At 34.9% G+C, this 19,411-nt stretch overlaps 1 protein-coding gene across 1 annotated transcript in view; it reads left to right on the top strand.

The window, feature by feature from the left end:
* LOC127958989 (contactin-4) overlaps nt 1-19,411 on the top strand; it is an 82,924-nt gene that overhangs the window by 59,035 nt on the left and 4,478 nt on the right. Inside the window, exons 12-20 of the mRNA XM_052557984.1 lie at nt 4,685-4,812; nt 5,530-5,702; nt 6,848-6,965; nt 7,343-7,501; nt 8,199-8,348; nt 11,404-11,474; nt 14,008-14,242; nt 14,558-14,673; nt 15,685-15,865. Of these exons, the coding sequence (XP_052413944.1) occupies nt 4,685-4,812; nt 5,530-5,702; nt 6,848-6,965; nt 7,343-7,501; nt 8,199-8,348; nt 11,404-11,474; nt 14,008-14,242; nt 14,558-14,673; nt 15,685-15,865 (1,331 nt within the window). The remainder of the gene's footprint in view (nt 1-4,684; nt 4,813-5,529; nt 5,703-6,847; nt 6,966-7,342; nt 7,502-8,198; nt 8,349-11,403; nt 11,475-14,007; nt 14,243-14,557; nt 14,674-15,684; nt 15,866-19,411) is intronic.

Here is a 19,411-nt window from a genome sequence, read left to right as displayed (position 1 = left end):
TTGTGGGATACATTATTGCACATTGGGCATATTATTGATTTAGAAATAGTAGCCTATATGAAATAGTCTGCACAAATAAAAACTGCATGTTCAGCAGATGGCATCTCATTATAATTTTGCGAATAGTTATTTTGTTGCTGTTTTTAGAATTTGAATAGCCATGTTTTAACTTTTGACAACTAACTTATGGTCCTGTGGCTCAAGTGGTAGAGCACTGCATTAGCAGCGCAAGGTTGTGGGTTTGATTCCCAGGGAACATGTTAGGTAAAAAATGTTAGGCTGAATGCACTGTAAGTCGCTTTGGATAAAAATGTCTGCTAAATGCATACATTTTAAAATGTAATTTAAATGTGTTGATGGAAATAGAGGGTCAAGTCCACTGCATTATGGGATACACTATTGCACATTGTGTGTACTTCATACTTTTAGGAACAGTACCCTATGTGAAACAATTTTGCAGTACGCACAAAGAGTGCATGTCTAATTCAGCAAGTGGGATTTAGTTAAATAGTTATTATTTTTGATATAGTCAAATAAGTCAAGCACACTGCATTGTGGGATGCACTATATTGTGCATAGACTTTTGATATAATACTGTTGTTTTAAAAATAGTGCTCAATTTGAAGCAATATACATAAATAAACAGCACATGTTTAATTCAGCAAGGCATCTAGTTGTTATTTTGGAAATAGTTATTTTCAAATATTGTGTAGAAATATCTCAAAGGGATAGTTGACCCAAAAATTTTATGAAATCATAATTTACTAACCCTTAAGTTGTTCCAAACCTGTATGAGTTTCTTTTCTCTATTGGAAATAAAAGAAGATATTTGTGAAAAACTTGGGTAACCAAACCATTTTTGAACATATTTCCAAAATATATATTACATAAAGAAAGAAATTACTACAGGTTTGGAAGAGCATGAGGTTGAGTAAATAATGACAAAATTTTACTTTTATTTTTGGTGAACTATCTCTTTAACTTCTAACAATCCACTTTAATGCGCACACACATTGTGCACACTGAATAATATTTATTTTACATATACATAGTAGTCTAGGTGAAGGATATGGAGTATTCAACAGTTTGTTTAATTCAGCAAGTGGCTTTCATTTATCATTTTTCAGATTCAGTTTAGAGTAAAATATTATAACACTTTGCTCAAACTATGAAATGTCAAGTGGAGTGCATTGCATTGTGTGATATACTATTACATGCAATCTGTTTTGCTTAGTTGTGTTTGGAATAGAACATTAGTATGCTACATGCTGCAAAATGCATACAAATACATTAGGTAAAACTGAAAACATGCCACAAAAAAAAAAAAAATCTAACTACATTGTGTATGCAATATTATTATTTTAAATGGCATGTTTATTTCAGAAATTGGTGTCTAGTCTCTCACACACACACACACACACACACACACACACACATATATATATATATATATATATATATATATATATATATATATATACACCTAAGTTTTTTTTTACCAGTCCAATCAAGTAATATTACTTCTAGTTATTTTGTTACAATGGACATTTTTATTTATTTATTTTTTTCTCACACAGTGTGCTCTGCTCTTTATTGCTCACAAATGTACAGTAGGTTGTATGTTTATTCCATGCATGGAGAACATTTGTATAATATGAATACAGGAAATATAGCACCCTGAAAATGAAATGTTTACTTTTATTCAATGAGAACATATTAAATTGATCAACCATGACATTAAATTAATAATAAAATGATTTCTGCTGAAAATTCAGCTTTATCACAATCAATTATCATTACTTCCATCATAGGAATTAATTACCTTTTATAATATGAAAATTAAAAAAAAATGAAATTGTAATAATATTTCACTATATTATAGTTTTTACTGTATTTGTGATCAGGTAAATGCAGCCTTGGTTAGCATAAGAAACTTATTTCAAAACTAATTTAAAAAAAAAAAAAAATCCTAAACTTTTAAAAGGTAGTTTAGGTACTGTGCCCTTCTGAGGCACACCGATAGATGCTTTGCGGCTAAATATGATCGTTAAGTCTGAAATGTTTTCACAGCAATTACACTCTGATTTGGTTTGAAGCAGTGCAAACACGAACATGTCAATCTTGTTTCATCTCACACTCCTAAGTTTGTATCAAGTCAATATGTGTTGCACCAAAGACTTTGTGATTCTCTGGACGTGCCTCAACATGCGAGGAGAAGCATCGATTAGTCATTGTATTCCACAGGGCGGTCAGGAGAGGAAGGATCGGAGACTGATTACAAAGCCATCATGTCTTGACGCAAATATAAATGTGGCTCTGTGTGGTCAGAAGTTTTGTTCCGTAAACAGATAGCTCTTGCCTTTTTTCCTATTGGTTTTGCAGCTCATTGCTCACGGGTCGTCTGGTCCGCACACTTTTATTGCTCAACGTTTGATATTTTTGTCAATAAATCAGAAGAAAGCCCTCGGCGTAAAGCATGTTCTCTGAGCCATAGTAAATACATATTAATTTGAGAAAACAGCGGCTGAAATTGTTTGATTTCTGAGATGGCAGGTCTGCTGCGCTCGTGTTTGATTTGTTCTGGGAGAGGTCACAGCGGATCTCAACATTATATATTTACATTGCTCTATTTATTTAGCTAGCTATCTATCATTCCTTTCTTTCTTTTTCCTAGTTATTAAAAGCGAAGCAGCATTGTTTGTTGATGTCCATCAAGGTCGATGAAGCACTTCTGAGAATTGTTTTCTGAAATCAGTCGCAGGATGTCTGACGAGTTTCCAGTTACATGAAATATACATGATAAGAAATATAGAATAATTGTAACAATTTCTGAGAAAAATTCACATATTTTGCATAACGACAACATAACAGTTGCATAAATTAGCACGTACAATTACAACTCCTACACAACCTACATAATTTTAGCTTACAGAGGGTTTGGGGAGGGTTATGAAAAATCCATAACCTTAACAAGCACCACTAACAAAACCTGATTGAACAGAGTGAGAGAATCTGTTTTGTTTATGCTGTTGCAGCTTCATTTCAAATGTCGGATCTCTAGCCAGGTTAGCATTTCAGTCAGACGCTATCAACATCTCCTCACATGATCCAGACAGCCTTCTGCAAGAGCTCCATAATCACATCTGCTCTTGCTGCCTTTTTGGAAACGATTTTTAATGTGTCGATAGCATCTTACATGTGTTTGATATGATAAGGCAGCAGGTAAGAATTCAAACCAGCTTCCCTTTTACATCCTCTTCCCTTTCACTTTATTCTTGGCCTTAATATAGCAGTATTCACTTGTGAATTTGAAGGTTTCATCTTTTAGAATCCCATTAACTGACTGTATCCTGTTGAAAACTCTATTTAATCTGAATGATTTTCTATAGTTTTCAGACTTAAAAAAATAAATAAACACAAGCATACCAAGAGAAATGTACTGGTTGTTTTTGTGTTGTCTGGAATAGTCGGGCTGAGACTGTGTCTTTATGAATTATTTTTGGGGAGGCAAGAAGGAATGAAGGTTGCTGTATCCTTGAACATTAAAGCTCTGATCCAGTACCTGAGCAGACTCTGTGTGTCAGAGAACGTGTTGGGTTAAAGACCATCTTTGCTTATTCTTTAATCTGTTCAAGTAGACTGTCAGTTTCACCGAATCTGATCATCAAATACTTTTACTTTTACTTATCACAGTTCTATAATACATAGTTGAAGATATTGGATGCTTATAGGCCTATATCTCACACACCTCTGCTGCGCAACCAACGTAATTTTAGCTATCATTCATATCAGCCGAATACACATTTAATACAGAGGGTTAGGGGTTATGAAAAATCCATAACCTGTGTGTGAACAACCACTTCTAATAAAAACCTGTTTGAGGAGAGTGAGAGAATCTGTTTACTCTGTTTTTGTACACACAGACACACACACACGCATTGTTCAAGAAACGGTTCAAACGTTATTTAGTTAAATATCTGTACTCTTTTACATAACTTTTATGTTTTAATGTTCTATTTTAAGGCCTTTGATGGCAAAGCTGCATTTTCAGCAGCCATTACTCCCGTTTTTGGTGTCAAATGATCCTTCAAAAATCATTCCAATATGCTGATTTGGTGCTAAATTTAGTCAGTTTAAATAGAGCAAAATATTTACTGCCAGTTTTGGTAAATTTAATTCATGATACTTTCATAATTCTGTATAAAAGTATTAATTGTCAAATATATATATATATATATTGCTGTCAAATTATTAATTGCGATTAATCACATCCAAAATAAAAGCTTTTGTTTACATAAAATATGAGTGTGTTCTGTGTATATTATGTATACACAAACACATGCGTGTATATATTTAAGAAAATTATGTAATGTTTATATATTATACATATTTATATATAATATAAGATATAATAATATGAATATATAAATGTATCTTAATGTATTTTTTCAAAATATATACTGAACTGTATGTGTGTATACTGTATTTGTTTATACATAATAAACACACTACACATACATATATTATGTAAACAAAAACTTTATTTTAGATGTGATTAATCATGATTAATCGTTTGGCATATATATATATATATATATATATACATTTATTTATTATTTAATAAAGAGCTTTGTTATATGAAGATATCATTGATTGTTTCAATAATTGTTATTTATTGTTGCAGGCGGACCATCTCAGATGACGGGACTCTCAGAATCGCCAATGTTACCAAATCTGACGCAGGGAGGTACACTTGTGTCGCCAGAAACCCCTTCGGTACATCCAGCAGTTCTGGGACTTTAGTGGTCAAAGGTAAAGCACCTTTCAGATTTCACAAACAGCACATTTCTCTTGCTTCTAAGCGGATGCCTTAAACCGGATGAGAACCAGTGGAAAAACAGTGAGCAACCCAAGCATGAAATTGATAATGAAATATATAGTTGTTTTATGTTCCTGCCGGTTTGACAGAGGTATAACTCATCCAAGCTTTTGTCATGTGTGAGTTATTGGTCCAGCCGTTAGTGTGAAAAAAATCTGAGCCATCCACAGCACCGGGAGCAGATCTCATCCTCGTCTCCCCAGTCACTTTCAGCATGTTTAATTAAAAATATGCTGCTGTTGCAAGTTTTTTTTTCTCTCTCTCTCAATTTACTCCTTTAATAAGTTGTGGCATTACATATGCATGTTTTTGAATGGCTTCAAGTAGGGTTATTCAAACTCAGGACTGAATAAAAAAAAAAAAAGTATAATTTTGTTGGTGTTGGCAGATTCTCTTTTGTGATGCTTAGTAAGTGAGTCAACAAGTAACTGTTGAATAAAATAATTTAATTTATGATTTTAGCTGGTTTAAGATGATTCAGGCTGTTCTGGCTGCTTTTACAGGCTGGATTTCAGTTTGTTTAGCTGGTTGGCCCTTGAGTCTCCAAACCTGAAAACGCTCATGAATTAATGCATAACTGAAGACCTTCAACACTTCCGTCCTAGTCCTTTCTTCCCTTTATCTCACTTAAAACATTTTTTTTTTGGCAGAACCAACCAAGATTACAGTCCCTCCTTTGAGTATGGATGCCACAGTAGGGGAGAGCATTGTCTTGCCGTGTGAAGTATCTAAAGACTCCACTCTGAACCCCATCTTCAAGTGGTTCTTCAACGGCAAGCTCATCGATTTCACTCGACACGATCACTTTGGGATGATTGGAGGGGTGCGTTTCTGTCAGTCATTATAATTCAAAGCTACAAATGCTGTATTTCTGAATTACTGTAGCCTTGGATTCCTCTTTGAAATCACCAGAGGAATGGGAGTGAGGAATGATTGGGATCTTATGTTTAACCTTTTTTTTTTTAGCTCAGCTAGCAATGGGGGGGACTTGAGTACAAGGGCACCTGGCTGCTCTCTGAACATAGAGGCACAAATCTGACTGATTACAGGATTTACATTGTACTCTGTTTAACACACAGTGAACCTCAAATAGCAATCCACAGGGCCCACTCTCTTTCTCTTTAGATTATCCAGGGAGCCTTTAAGTTGCCAAGTATTGCTTTTGAGAACCTGGAGAGGACCGGTGAACAAACACACAAATGGTTGGCTATCACTAACAGCCAGATGGATTGCTTGTCCAAACAAGTTAAAATGACCCTATCTGAACTGAAGTGACAATCAAATATGAGAGCTTTTTGCTACTGCTATTTGCTTCTTGATGTTTTTCAAATGTGATGTAACTACAGAAATGAATATATATACAGTACTTGATTTTAGAGACTTTAAGGTTTCCCTTAAAAATATACTGTAAATTACTGTTAATTTTTCTTTTTTTTTTTTAAGAAATAATACTTTTTTTTGCAGCAAGGATGCATTATATTTATCAAAAGTGACAATTAGGATTTTACAAATTTGTTTCAAATGCATATAATTTGCAACTTTCTATTAATTAAAAACATCATGAAAAAAAATACAGTTACAAAACAAAAATATTAAGAAGGACAACCATTTTAACACTGGAAATAATAAATGTTTCATGAGTAGCAAATCAGCATATTGGAATTATTTCTGAAGGAACATGTAACACTGGAGTAATGGCTGCTGAAAATTCAACTTCGCCATTAAATAATAAATATATTGTTTTATAATATATTGAAATAAAAAATGGATGTTTTAAATTGCAATAACATTTGATTTTACTGTATTTTTAAACAAACAAATGCAGCCTTGGTTAACATAAGAGACTTCTTTCAAAAACATTATAAATAGCAATCAAACTACATCATCGGGGCTATATAGATGGATGGACTGACGTAGATAGATAGATTTTTTCTTTACTAATTTTTTATTTAATGCTCTTTGTTATAGGGCTCTTCTGGGGATCTTATGATCAGGAACGTGCAGCTGAAGCACTCTGGGAAGTACGTCTGTATGGTGCATACAGTAGTGGACAGTGTGTCTGCGGCGGCAGACTTAATTGTCAGAGGTATGTGCATCTCCCCCCGAGGAGGCTGCTTAGTATTCTACACTTTTCTGAGCATTTATCAAATATAAATTAAAGAGGCCTCACAATTTGCCCCGCTATTTCTATTTTATTCCATTATTCAGCTCTTGAAGTAATGACTACAGAAGTATCTGAAATCAATGCATTAATTCCCTGCTTCGTGCTCTTTAGAACCTTTTGTATTTCCATCATCAAGTGAAGGATCTCTCTCCCTGGTTCTGAATATTAAACATGTCGCCTTTTGTGGGCAGACTTGTCTCAGACCGCAAGGTACTTGGTCACCTTGCTGTGCCCTTCTGTGATGAGGATACGCAGCAAGTTTGAGTCCTTTTTGTCTCTTTGGCGGTTGATGTTGTCAGGGCCCCCTGGTGCTCCGGTGGGCGTGTTGGTGGGGGACGTCACAGACAGGTCTGCTCAGCTCTCGTGGGGCCCCGGACCTGACAACCACAGTCCTGTTACCCTCTACATCGTGCAAGCAAGGACCCCTTTCTCTATTGGCTGGCAGGCAGTCAAAACTGGTATAGGACTCTATGTCTTGTTAAATCTAGGTTTATTATAGAATATTATTGCAGGAAGCAACTGTTCATATGCTTTTTACTGTAACTTTACAAAAACTTCACTGACTAAATATGGTAAAAAATATCTAATAATAATAATTCAAGTCATATTATAATATACACTGAAAAAAATAATAAAATAAAATAAATTGACAATCCTTCAATTTCCACTTCACATTTGATGTAAATATAAGTCTGCACAGATGACAATGCCATTGTACATACTTTTGTGATACTTTCTATATACCATAGTGCCATATTCTTATAATATGAAATTTACTGGCATAGTCATATAGGAATAAACAAACAATGTATTTAAGATAGATAGATAGATAGATAATTTGCAAAGCAACTGTTCATATATATATATATATATATATATATATATATATATATATATATATATATATATATATATATATATTATTTTTATTGTATTTTTTGAGTGAGTGAGTCACTTAAATGTGATTTATGCAAATGTTTTTTTTTTTTTTTTTTTATACACTGTGAAAGATAAAAACAGAAACATGCAATTGCTAAGATAAGATTGCTAAGAAATATATCTGAATAAGTAAATGCAAAATAATTATGCTAGGCTACTCATTTGTGCTCATGGGCATTGATGTGTTTTTCCATTCCATATTTTCTTTAATCCTAGTTCCTGATTCTGTGCCCGGACAGATGATTCATGCGACAGTGGTGAATCTAAATCCGTGGGTAGATTATGAATTTAGAGTTGTGGCTATCAACAGCGTGGGGGTGGGGGAACCCAGCGTGCCATCCAAACCTGTGCACACCAAAGCTGCAGGTAAGCGTTCATCCCTCCCAATTCCATATCTGTCATCTCTAATACATCAGGAAGGAGAAAATGTAATTTAATTCTATAATTAGTTTAAATCACCAGGAGTGACTCCTCGTAATAGAGTTCAAGAATGAGAAATAAACACCCTTGCATTCACACCAATTTTCCTGGGAACATCCAAATTGCTAAATAATTTACAGACAATTAGGACACAAATTAAGTGCACTGAAATCGGAATGGCATCACAGAAGGGCTGGTGTTTTTAGTTAATTTATTGAAAACTGCAAGAAAATGTGGTTGCATGGAAATTTAGAACAAAATAAAACTCAAGCTCATGCAGCTATATTCTTTAATGCAAGATCCAACCCTGCTGCTCTCAGCGGCTGGACATCAGCTATCAGGAAATGCAGCTATCAATAATTCATGTTGACATCAACAAAAATTGACTGGACTTCTCCCGTATTCTGAGGCAGTAACACTTGAAATGCTTTATTTTAAGATCAGGTACTGTGTGCAAATGCTTCGATCACTGATTCACAAATAGAAGCAGGCTTCAGCACACAATCCCAAGTGAAAATGACATGCAAACAGCTGCTGTCTTTCAGACTCCAATTATTCAGCAAATACAACTTACATCAAAAAGAGACACATTTGCTAGGATTTTTTAGTATTTAACAGCAATATCTATAATGTGAAATCAAAGCTACAAGTCATTTTCCGAGAGAGTTACTGATAAAATTTAACATATTGCACTATGGGACAATAGTATAAATAGCTATGAAGTGTAAATAGTGATAATTACGGTTATTAGTCTTCCCTTTGGCTGGGGAATTGGGCAATATTTACTTTTAATTAATTTTCATCCAGACAGTCTAAATATGTTACAATAGAACACTGTTCACACTATGAGAAGATAATATTTGGGAATATTTAGTTACTGACTCTTAATATAACTTCTAAGCAATCTACACTATATGCATATGGATACAATATATATATATATATATATATATATATATATATATATATATATATATATATATATATATATATATATATATATATATACTATAAAATAAACCAGAACATAAAACAGTGCTGACTAGTAACTGATTACATGTAATCTGGAGTATGTAATCGGATTCCAAAAATTAAGTACTTGTAATTAGAGTGTAATACATCTTAAAATGGTTATATTGTTATTAAAATAACTTTTAATGGACTACATGATTAGATATTATTCACACAATGGCAGTAAATTATTCCCGATGAATGTCTGGCCAAAAACATTTCAAACCTGGAAGACTTTGGGTGTGTAACGTTGTTGTTTTTGTTGTGTAATTGTTGTTTTATTGTTTATTTAAGGGGCCCATGATGCAATTTCAATTTTTCTTTTCTCTTTGGAGTGTTACAAGCTCTTGGTGCATAAAGAAGATCTGTGAAGTTGCAAAGACTAAAGTCTCAAATCCACATAGATATTCTTTATGTATTAAGTAAAAACTCACATTCAAACACGCCCCCACGTTTACATCACTATGTGGAAATATTTGCGTAATGCCGCCCAAATTTTCATGCAAAGAAAGAAGGCGTGGTTTCAGTAAACGAAGTTAGTGTTGAAGCAGCCATGTCAGGGAAATGATGTGTGTATCTAGGCGGAAGCAAAAGCACTCTATTTGGCCTTCCAAAAGTAGATGCAATTAGGAATCTTTAAGATTATTTACAACAAAACAGCAATGCATTTTATGGATGACCGTTTTGTGAACCTAGGAGAGGAGGTCATTATGACTTTTTACACACAATATTGTGCTTCTGAATCAGCTACTGTAAGTATGTTTTTAGTTTAAGTATTTGCTATTGAATGTTCAAATATGGAGTTTTGCGCGCACATGTGATAAAGAGAGAGAGACAGGGTCACACAGTGGAGTCAGCTGTCTTAACAGTCCGTGGCTTGTGTACTTGAAAAACACATACGAGCTTCTTCACTGTGTTTGTCACGCGACTCAGTTTTACCATCAGGTCAAGCCTGAAAGGGGAACAAAGGACATAATTAGCCGTCTTTAAATTTATTTTGAAAGATGAAGCTTGTGATTATGGGAGGGGGGGTTACATTTCCGACAAGTGCTTGCGGTGTTCACAATGCACTCGGCAGGTGGCAAATCAGAGCAGACTGGGCTTTCTGGAACGAGGGACTTTGTAGAAAACGACACATTTGAGAGAGGCGGGGCACAGAGGAATTACAATAATGTACAGTATTTGAAAATAATGTTTTGAACATTAAAGCATGTCAATATATTCTGTTACACCAAATACATAAAATAATGATCTTTAACATTTAAATAATTTAGCATTCAAATGTTTACAGTTCCCTAATGTTGCTTAATGGCCACATTGATAGGCAGGTAAACACGTAAAATATTTATATTTTTAGTGTTCGGTTATTTTTATTGTACATTTTAAAGTTGTAATTTTTTAGCTTTTTATCAAAACTCAAAGCAGCTGCAGTTCTTAAATTAACCCCAGTTTGGCAAACCGTTGTGTAATGTAAAGTTTAATGAATTTCATGATGGAACGTTTTATTTACTTTTACTTTTTTATATAAATATGGTATGTTTCATGTTATGTATGTTTAATCTATGTAATGTATGTTTAATCTAACCCTAACCCTAACCCAAGCTTGATAAAAAAAGTAATCTATAATGTAATCTGTAATCAGCAATGGATTACAATTATTAAACTAGCTTGAACTTGTTATATCTGCTGGTCTTAAGTTGTTCTAGCCGATCTCCTACCCTACCCAAGCTGGTGTTCAGACAAAAAAAAGTCACAAATTGCCACCAAAACCAGACTGAGAAACATATGCTAAGACCGGACAACCATTTTCATCAGAAACTGAAAATTCTACAGGTTGCTACAATCTACCTCATTCAGATTCTTTGAAGCATTTTCAAAAGACCATTGAGCCGCACCTCAGGAGAAGGAAGTGTTGGGATTTGCCGCCAGTCCCACAGGTATAAAGTCTGTTTCTTGTGTTCTGTTGTCTGTTCTCTGTTCTGGCTGGCAGATCCTGAAGTCGCCCCAGCTAACGTGAGTGGAGGTGGAGGAAGCCGAGGCGAACTGGTGATTGTTTGGGAGGTGAGCTCAGCGTCTTTATTGTGACAGGAGCGTTTTCAAACCTTGTGAATCGGATTCTGAGGGAATTCTCCACGGTGACGTGGTTTAAATTAGACAAGGTTTAATTAAAAGGCAGCGCTGTCGTCTTTGCTTTTTGCCTCAGTGGGATTGCTCCCTCTGGTATGTAAATCATAATGAAGACGCAGATATGAGACAGCTTTCATACCAGTAAATCTGAAATGACAATGTTTATCAATGGCTTTCTCTTAATCTCACCGGCTGTCATGGCAGATATTCGGCGGTGTGTTTAAATACAGTGTTACTTTCAAAATATGGCACATTTTTCACTAAGTCCAGAGGTTTCTTGTCTGACAGAGTTGTGCTTTAATCTGTCAACTTTATTTACTTATATTTACTGGATTTGAGATTATGTAAGCAACAATGTAAACCTACCACGGAAAATTACTTGTCAACTTGCAGTAATGTAATGCCATGTCAGCTGCATGATTTTCTTTTAATGCATTTTTGAGCGACTAATATTATTGCTCATACTTGAACAACCCTATTACCCTATACAATTTTGCCTTGTAAATCGTCCCGCATCGTTTGAGCTACAGACACGAGTGACACCTCAAATAACGGGATTTTTTTAGAAGAGTAGCACTTTTTTTCAAAAAGTGTTTGTTATTATAATGATACAATTTCTCATACAGTTAGCTCCGGTGCTTGAATCTGATTGGTGCCCACTTTTTCAGCAGCATTGGTTCCTGTAGTTTCATTTTTGTTTTATTTTTTCATAGAGATGTTTAAGAGACTGTTAGAACAGTATAATCCATGAACCAACCCAGCCAGCTACAAGGAGAATACAATATTATAAAATTTTATTCAAACAAAAAAATTATTGAAAATTAGACAAAGTTGTACTTAAAGACTTAAAGACAGAGAACTACAATCCCATAAAACTATTAATTTAAAGTTGTTAATTATCTATAGACACAATATATTTATTGCAAAATATGCACATATGTATACAAATATTTTAATTGTTTTGTCAGTCATGGTGCCTCATGTTAGAGGCTTTTTGCACAGCATCATGGGTAATGTAGTTTTTCATCATGCATTCTCCTGTTAAACATGATTTGATCAGGTAATACAAATATTTTAGTAATATTATAATCCTTGTAATATTATTATGTATGCAGATTTTGCAACAAAATTCTTAACGGGATTGTAGTTCCTTCTTTTATATATATATATATATATATATATATATATATATATATATATATATATATATATATATATATATATATATATATATATATATATATATATATATATAATATATATTATATATATATACCCCTTGTAGAATCTGTGAAAATATGAGTAATTTTCAAAAAATAAGAGAGATCATACTAAATGCATGTTATTTTTTATTTAGTACTGTCCTGAGTAAGATATTGTACATAAAAGATATTAACATTTAGTCCATTAACATTTAGTGAAATTATTAAAATAACCCCACTCAAAAGTTTGGGAACCCTTGGTTCTTAGTACTGTGTTCTGTTACCTGATGATCCTCGACTGTCTTTCTGTTTTGTGATGGTTGTGCATGAGTCCCTTGTTTGTTCTGAACAGTTAAACTGAGCAGCGTTCTTCAGAAAAATCTTTAAGGCTCCAGAAGGAAACAAGATGCATTAAGAGCTGGGGGGTGAAAACTTTTGAACACGATGAAGATGGCCAAATTTTTCTTATTTTGTTGAAATATAATTGTTTTCCATTTAGTTCTGCCCTTCGTAAGCAACAGAAGATACTTGTATGTTTCCCGGTACACAAATTAAGTACAATTTACATGGATCTTCAAATTCCAAAAGTTTTCACCCCCCAGCTCGTAATGCATCTTGTTTCCTTCTGGAGCATCAGTGAATGTTTGAACCTTTTTAAATAGTTGTGTTTGAGTCCCTCAAATGTCCTCAGTCTGAAAAGATGTATCTCAAAATCATACAGTCACTGCTGGAAAGGGTTCAAATATGCAAAGATGCTGGAAAACTGAAGAATCTGCAGGACCTTAAAGATTTTTCTGAAGAACGCTGCTCAGTTTAACTGTTCAGAACAAACAAGGGACTCATGCACAACCATCACAAAACAGAAAGACAGTCGAGGATCATCAGGTAACAGAACACAGTACTAAGAACCAAGGGTTCCCAAACTTTTGAGTGGGGTTATTTTAATAATTTCAGCAATTTTTTTGTCTTGTGGACTAAATGTTAATATCTTTTATGTACAATATCTTAGGACAGTACTAAATAAAAAATAACATGCATTTAGTATGATCTCTCTTATTTTTTTAAAATTATTCATATTTTCACAGATTCTGCAAGGGGTGCCCAAACTTTCGATCCCCAATGTATATATATATAAAATACATTTAAGGAGCTTTGAATGAAAACATCTGCCAATTGCATAAAGGTAAATGTAAAACCACGGGAACGAAACAAGTGACTTTCTTTCTTAAATCACATAACCTTTTTTTAATTCTAATTTTTCACAGCCTGTGCCAGAGGAGCTACAAAATGGAGAGAAGTTTGGCTACGTGGTGGCATTTCGTCCACTTGGCACCACGACATGGAAACAAAGCGTGTTGGCCTTGGCAGATGCATCACGCTACATTTATAAAAATGATACCTTTCCACCACTCACTCAGTTTGAAGTCAAAGTCGGCGTCTACAACGAGATCGGAGAGGGACCATTCAGCCCTGTGGTCATTGTATATTCAGCAGATGAAGGTTAATATGCTTGTGTTCTGTGTTGATTGTATGCAAATTGTGCAAGGACATTATTGGACATCGTTTAGGAATGACAAAAGTTGATGGATCTGTTCCAAGTTTTAATTACACTCCCTCTACAGCTGTGTTAGTGCACTTTGATGGTAATTTCTTTATTTTGTGTGCTAACAGCACAATTAGGTCTAGTTCTTGCAAACAGGTGGTACATTTATGCACCAAAGACTGATGTTGGATTAATCCTGTAAACTGTCTTTTCTCATTTCCTGTTGTTTTTCACATTCTTTCCCCGTTTTTGGATATTTCTGACATCAACAGAACCCTCCGTAGCTCCTCCCAGAGTCTGGGCCCGCACTCTATCCGCATCTGAGATCGAGGTATTTTGGGAACCTGTTCACCAAAGCGGCAGCAAAGGACGGATAACGGGCTACGAGGTACGTAAACACCATACAGCAAATGGAGGGAGGGAGAAAAGAGGGTCTGACCTCACGCTGCATCACCTCAATCAGATGCCTTAATATATGCACTGCACTGATGGTAGGGTGTGCAATTTCCTGCTCCCCAACAAGAGCCTGCGATCCCCCGGCCACATTTTTCACAATCTCATCTGCAGAATGAAGAGGTCTTCTCACAGCTGGTCCTGTCTCCCGGGGAGCGCCAATACCCAGGCTTTCTGGGCACTTATATAAATCACCTTTCAGATGTGTGGACATCATACATCAATTCCCCCTCCTGCAAACACTTCAGCTGCTAGGTCGTTTCTCACTGTGTGAGAAACCCACAGGATTCTGCCCATTTCTCTCCTTTCAACCCAAACGAGCTTCCGTGAGAAAGGTCACGCGGTTGTTCTGTGGAGAAACCACAAAGTCATTCACAGCTTCGGGTAGTAAAAAAAAGCACATACAGTATGAAAATCCACAAATATTTCCAGAGTCCCTTGCTTCGGTGTGCAGATGTTTATTGAACGTATTAAAAAAGAGAAACCGAGTCACAGTGACTTTGAGTTAGTGTATCGAACGCTAATACAGGAGCAAAAATGACATTCTTCTCGATTTCTTAGATGTGAGGTTGGAAGCACGTTTACTCAAGCAGAAACATCATGCTTATTCAAACATTAAAATTAATATATGTATGTATGTGTGTGGGTATTAAATGTGTCATATCTTTGTTTCTTTTCTTTTTCAACTTACTTTGTGTAAAATAATTACATAAGCAATTTCTATAACATTTGACCATTTTAAAAGTACTTTTCAAAGTATTTATCTCTCTCTCTCTCTCTCTCTCTCTCTCTCTCTATATATATATATATATATATATATATAATTGTATCTATTATTATTATTTTTGCGAGCTGCTAGATGGAGAACTTTAATTATTTATTTATGTCTGTGCTGTAAAAATGTAAATGACCTATTGTCTCTTTAAATGTCACTTCACTATTACAGGTGCAGTGGTTGGAGGATGGGTCACCTGAAAGTGATGCAGAGAGAGTAAGGGTCACGGAAACCTCAGTCAACATCACGGGTCTGAAGGGAAGCACACTTTATCTGATATCAGTCAAAGCATACAACAGTGCAGGCACTGGACCCTCCAGCACACAAATCACCATCACCACCAAGAAGCCACGTAAGTCATATAATTATTGAAATCATAATTTCAAACCAAACACAGTAAATGAATAGATGATGTGAAACGATGATTTTGGAATGACATGCTGTGGCTTGGCAAACTCCTTCTGAAACTTTTTAACATCATTGTCTAAATCCTCTGTATTATTTTGTAGCCTTTTAATAGCACAAAACATGAAAGTAAAAAGGCCAGTAATAACAAAACTTGCCTAGCATAATATTCAGACTTCCAGGGGCCTCAAAAGCTTCAGGCTGTATTTTTAAGACTGCCAGAGGAAGCTGAACGGTGGGTGCCTCACTGCAAGTTAGGGTCCTCAGGCTTAAAGTACAGCTTAAAGTAACAGTTTTCGGCCAGGGCCCGAAAGATTGCAAGATTAAAGTCTAAATACTTTGAGAATAAAGTCGAAATATTACAAGAATAAAGTCAAAATACTACGAGGATAAAGTCCTAATACTACGAGAATAAAGTCGAAATATTACGAGAATAAAGTCGAAATGTTTTGAGGATTTAAACAGTAGAAATTAAAGTTGTATTATTTTGAAAGAAGGCCTTTATTGTGCATGTAAATGTCCCAGGTTGAGAGCACTGGGAGAGGGTTTCAGGTAACTGGGATTGATTTGAATATTGTTGCATCTGAGCAGCCATATCATCTTACTGGGTTGAGGAAGAGTAAGTTTTAAGGACTTGCGGAAACAGCTTTATATTAAGAATATGATATTTATTATTTAAACTGACAGGAACAACTTTTTATCTTAACATCAGCTCTCACACCCAATCAATATTCCTTTGGGGATGGGGGGGGGGTGTAGTTCTCTTATTTAAATTTTTTTTTTTAAATACACCATAAATATATGTGGGATTATTAGCAGAAATCCTACCATGTGTCATACTCGCGGGGACAGTATGCTTGGAAATAATATTTCATATATTCCTTTGCATTCATTTTTTGTAGTGCGCCAGCCACCCAATAGCAATAAGATTCATACTTCTAATAGACCTAATGTCTCAGCTTTCAAAATCAGTTTTATAGCGAAACACAAATTATGTTTTACAATAATGTGTTTTTTAAGTTCTTTAATTTATTAAATTTCTTTGTGAAAATTCCAAATAGGCTCTGTGAAAATGTATTCTCGTAATATTTCAACTTTAATCTCGTAACATTTCAACTTTATTCTCGAAACATTTTGCTTTTATTCTCATGATATTTTGACTTTAATCTCGTAATATATCAACTTTATTCTCGTAATATTTCAGCTTTATTCTCGAAACATTTTGACTTTATTCTCATAATATTTCAACTTTATTCTTGTAGTAGCCCTATTTCGACATTATTCTTGAAACATTTTCGACTCTTTACGTTCGTCCGTAATTTGATGTTGAAAAAGGAAACATCTTTTTTTTTTTTTTTTTTTTTTTTATTCGACATTTTACAATCGATTCAATGAACACTTATGTCTTAAAAATCGAAAATGATTTTTTCACAAATGTATCATGCCCTACCACATACGTTTTTTTTTTAGGTTTCAAACACATAAATTCACATAAGTACTAAAAAAAACAAAAGAATTAGAGTTTGTAAAATACACACTGATGTCTATGGAAGAGGTAATAATAATCCTTTCCATTATAATTCGACACATTTTATTCATATCAGATACACATTGTGTAAGTAACTTCAACGTTTACTCTATTCTATTCCCAGTTCACCAGCCACTTACTTTTAAGTATTTCGGGAGAAGTGGATGAATTCACGTGTTGTAAACCTATAAGTTGAAAATCCAACAGATCCGATTCTCTGAACTGCGTCTGCGGCACAAACTAACACGGCGGCGCCCATCGCGCATACAGCTCAACTAACGCGATCGTTATAAAGGTGTTTAAACAACAATATACTTCCACTTGCATGTATTTGACAATCGGAATATCAGATATTTCATGCCATAGCTAACACATTTGTGAATATTCTGAATAAAAAAGGAAAAATGACATAAAAGCAGATCATCATTCATTCCGCGCTGTTGCTGCCATGGACAGTAAAAGAAAGTTGCTGCTGCGGTGTGTCACGTGACAAGCAATGACGCGTCATCATGGAAACGCCGCCCCCCCCTCTCTTTAGTTCCCAAGTCCCTGGTAGTGTGCGTGCGCTGGCTTTAGCGGTGCATTCAAGGCTACTCGTAAAACTGATGTTTGTTGTGACTGCCAGAGTTGTATGCAGGGCGAGTGCGGAGAGGGGAAATCTATATTGCCTATATCGTTGCTTTTTTCGATAGTAATATCGTGAAAGTTCATATCTAGATATAGAGACGAGATTTTCCAGATTTTCAAATAGTAGTTTCACGGACAAATATTGTCCGATCCTAATAAACCAATGGAAAGCTAATTTTTTCAGCTTTCAGATGATATATAAATATAAATTTTGAGAAATTTACACTTAAGACTGGTTCTGTGGTCCAAGGTCACACACTTTATATATTTGATAGTGAATGTAGATTAGAGGCCTGACAGGATCATAGTCCTAACCTCTTAGTGGGGTGTTCTCAACACTATAAGAGATTAAGTCGGCCTTTGTTAAACTACCGTGGCTAAATAGGTTCATTATCTGATGCCAATAATCAAGAACAAAACACTGTGTTTAACTGAGCCAGAAACTGATCTGATAAACTATGACATTACTATGGAAGGAGTCTTATGGGTATTTTCAGCTAATAGACTGAGCATACAATTAAGGGTGCTTTAAAATAAAGAAACTGACAGATATCTTTCTTTGTGTCGGAGCAGATAGCCGATTGTCCTTTTTACTTTGTACAGCAGATTCTCTGACAAAACATACTGTGATACCGCCAACCGCTGTTATGATCTAGTATAGTTATCATAATAGCATGTATTGTAGACTCGCTGGGCTTGGTATCATTAGTTAAATGGCTTCAAATTATGATAGCTATTATCCTCATTTTTTAAAAACTATGAATATATGGTGCACAAAGTCCTAGCCATGAAATTTGATAAGAAAAGAGCTCAGATTTTCCCTGGTTCAGTGCTCATTTGCTGTTTAACTATGTATAAATTCCTAAATTACTATAAAAAGTAGAATTGTTTGTGAAGGAACATGACCAGGCAGTGGGAAAATTTATGAAATTGCTCTTAAGCAACCCTACATCGGGGGCAATTATTTTACTGTTAGGGAGTTATGGAAATAAAGGAAAGAAGGACATGCTGACATTCACTTATTCATCAACTTTTACACAGAAATAGATGAGTCCACAATGAAAATTCAGGCTTTATTTATTCAACCCAACATTTATTGTCTTCTGAGGAACACAAAACGAGAGGTTCTGAAGAATGTCTACTCTACTTTGTTGTCTTACAGTAAAAGTGGATGGGGACCTGGGCCCTGTCAAGCTCCAAAAAGATCAAAGCATCATAAAAGTAGTCTATGCTACTCTTTCACCATATCACAAATCTTTAGAATCCATACAGTTGAGTTGTATGAGAAATGGACAGAAGTTAAGTTATTGAGGTCGTAACTGAATGGAAGCTTGGACA

The sequence above is a fragment of the Carassius gibelio genome, chromosome B6, assembly GCF_023724105.1.
Source record: "Carassius gibelio isolate Cgi1373 ecotype wild population from Czech Republic chromosome B6, carGib1.2-hapl.c, whole genome shotgun sequence".
Lineage (NCBI taxonomy): Eukaryota > Metazoa > Chordata > Actinopteri > Cypriniformes > Cyprinidae > Carassius > Carassius gibelio.
The sequence above is the reverse complement of the archived record's forward strand: the minus strand, read 5'-3'. Positions and strand labels throughout refer to the sequence as shown.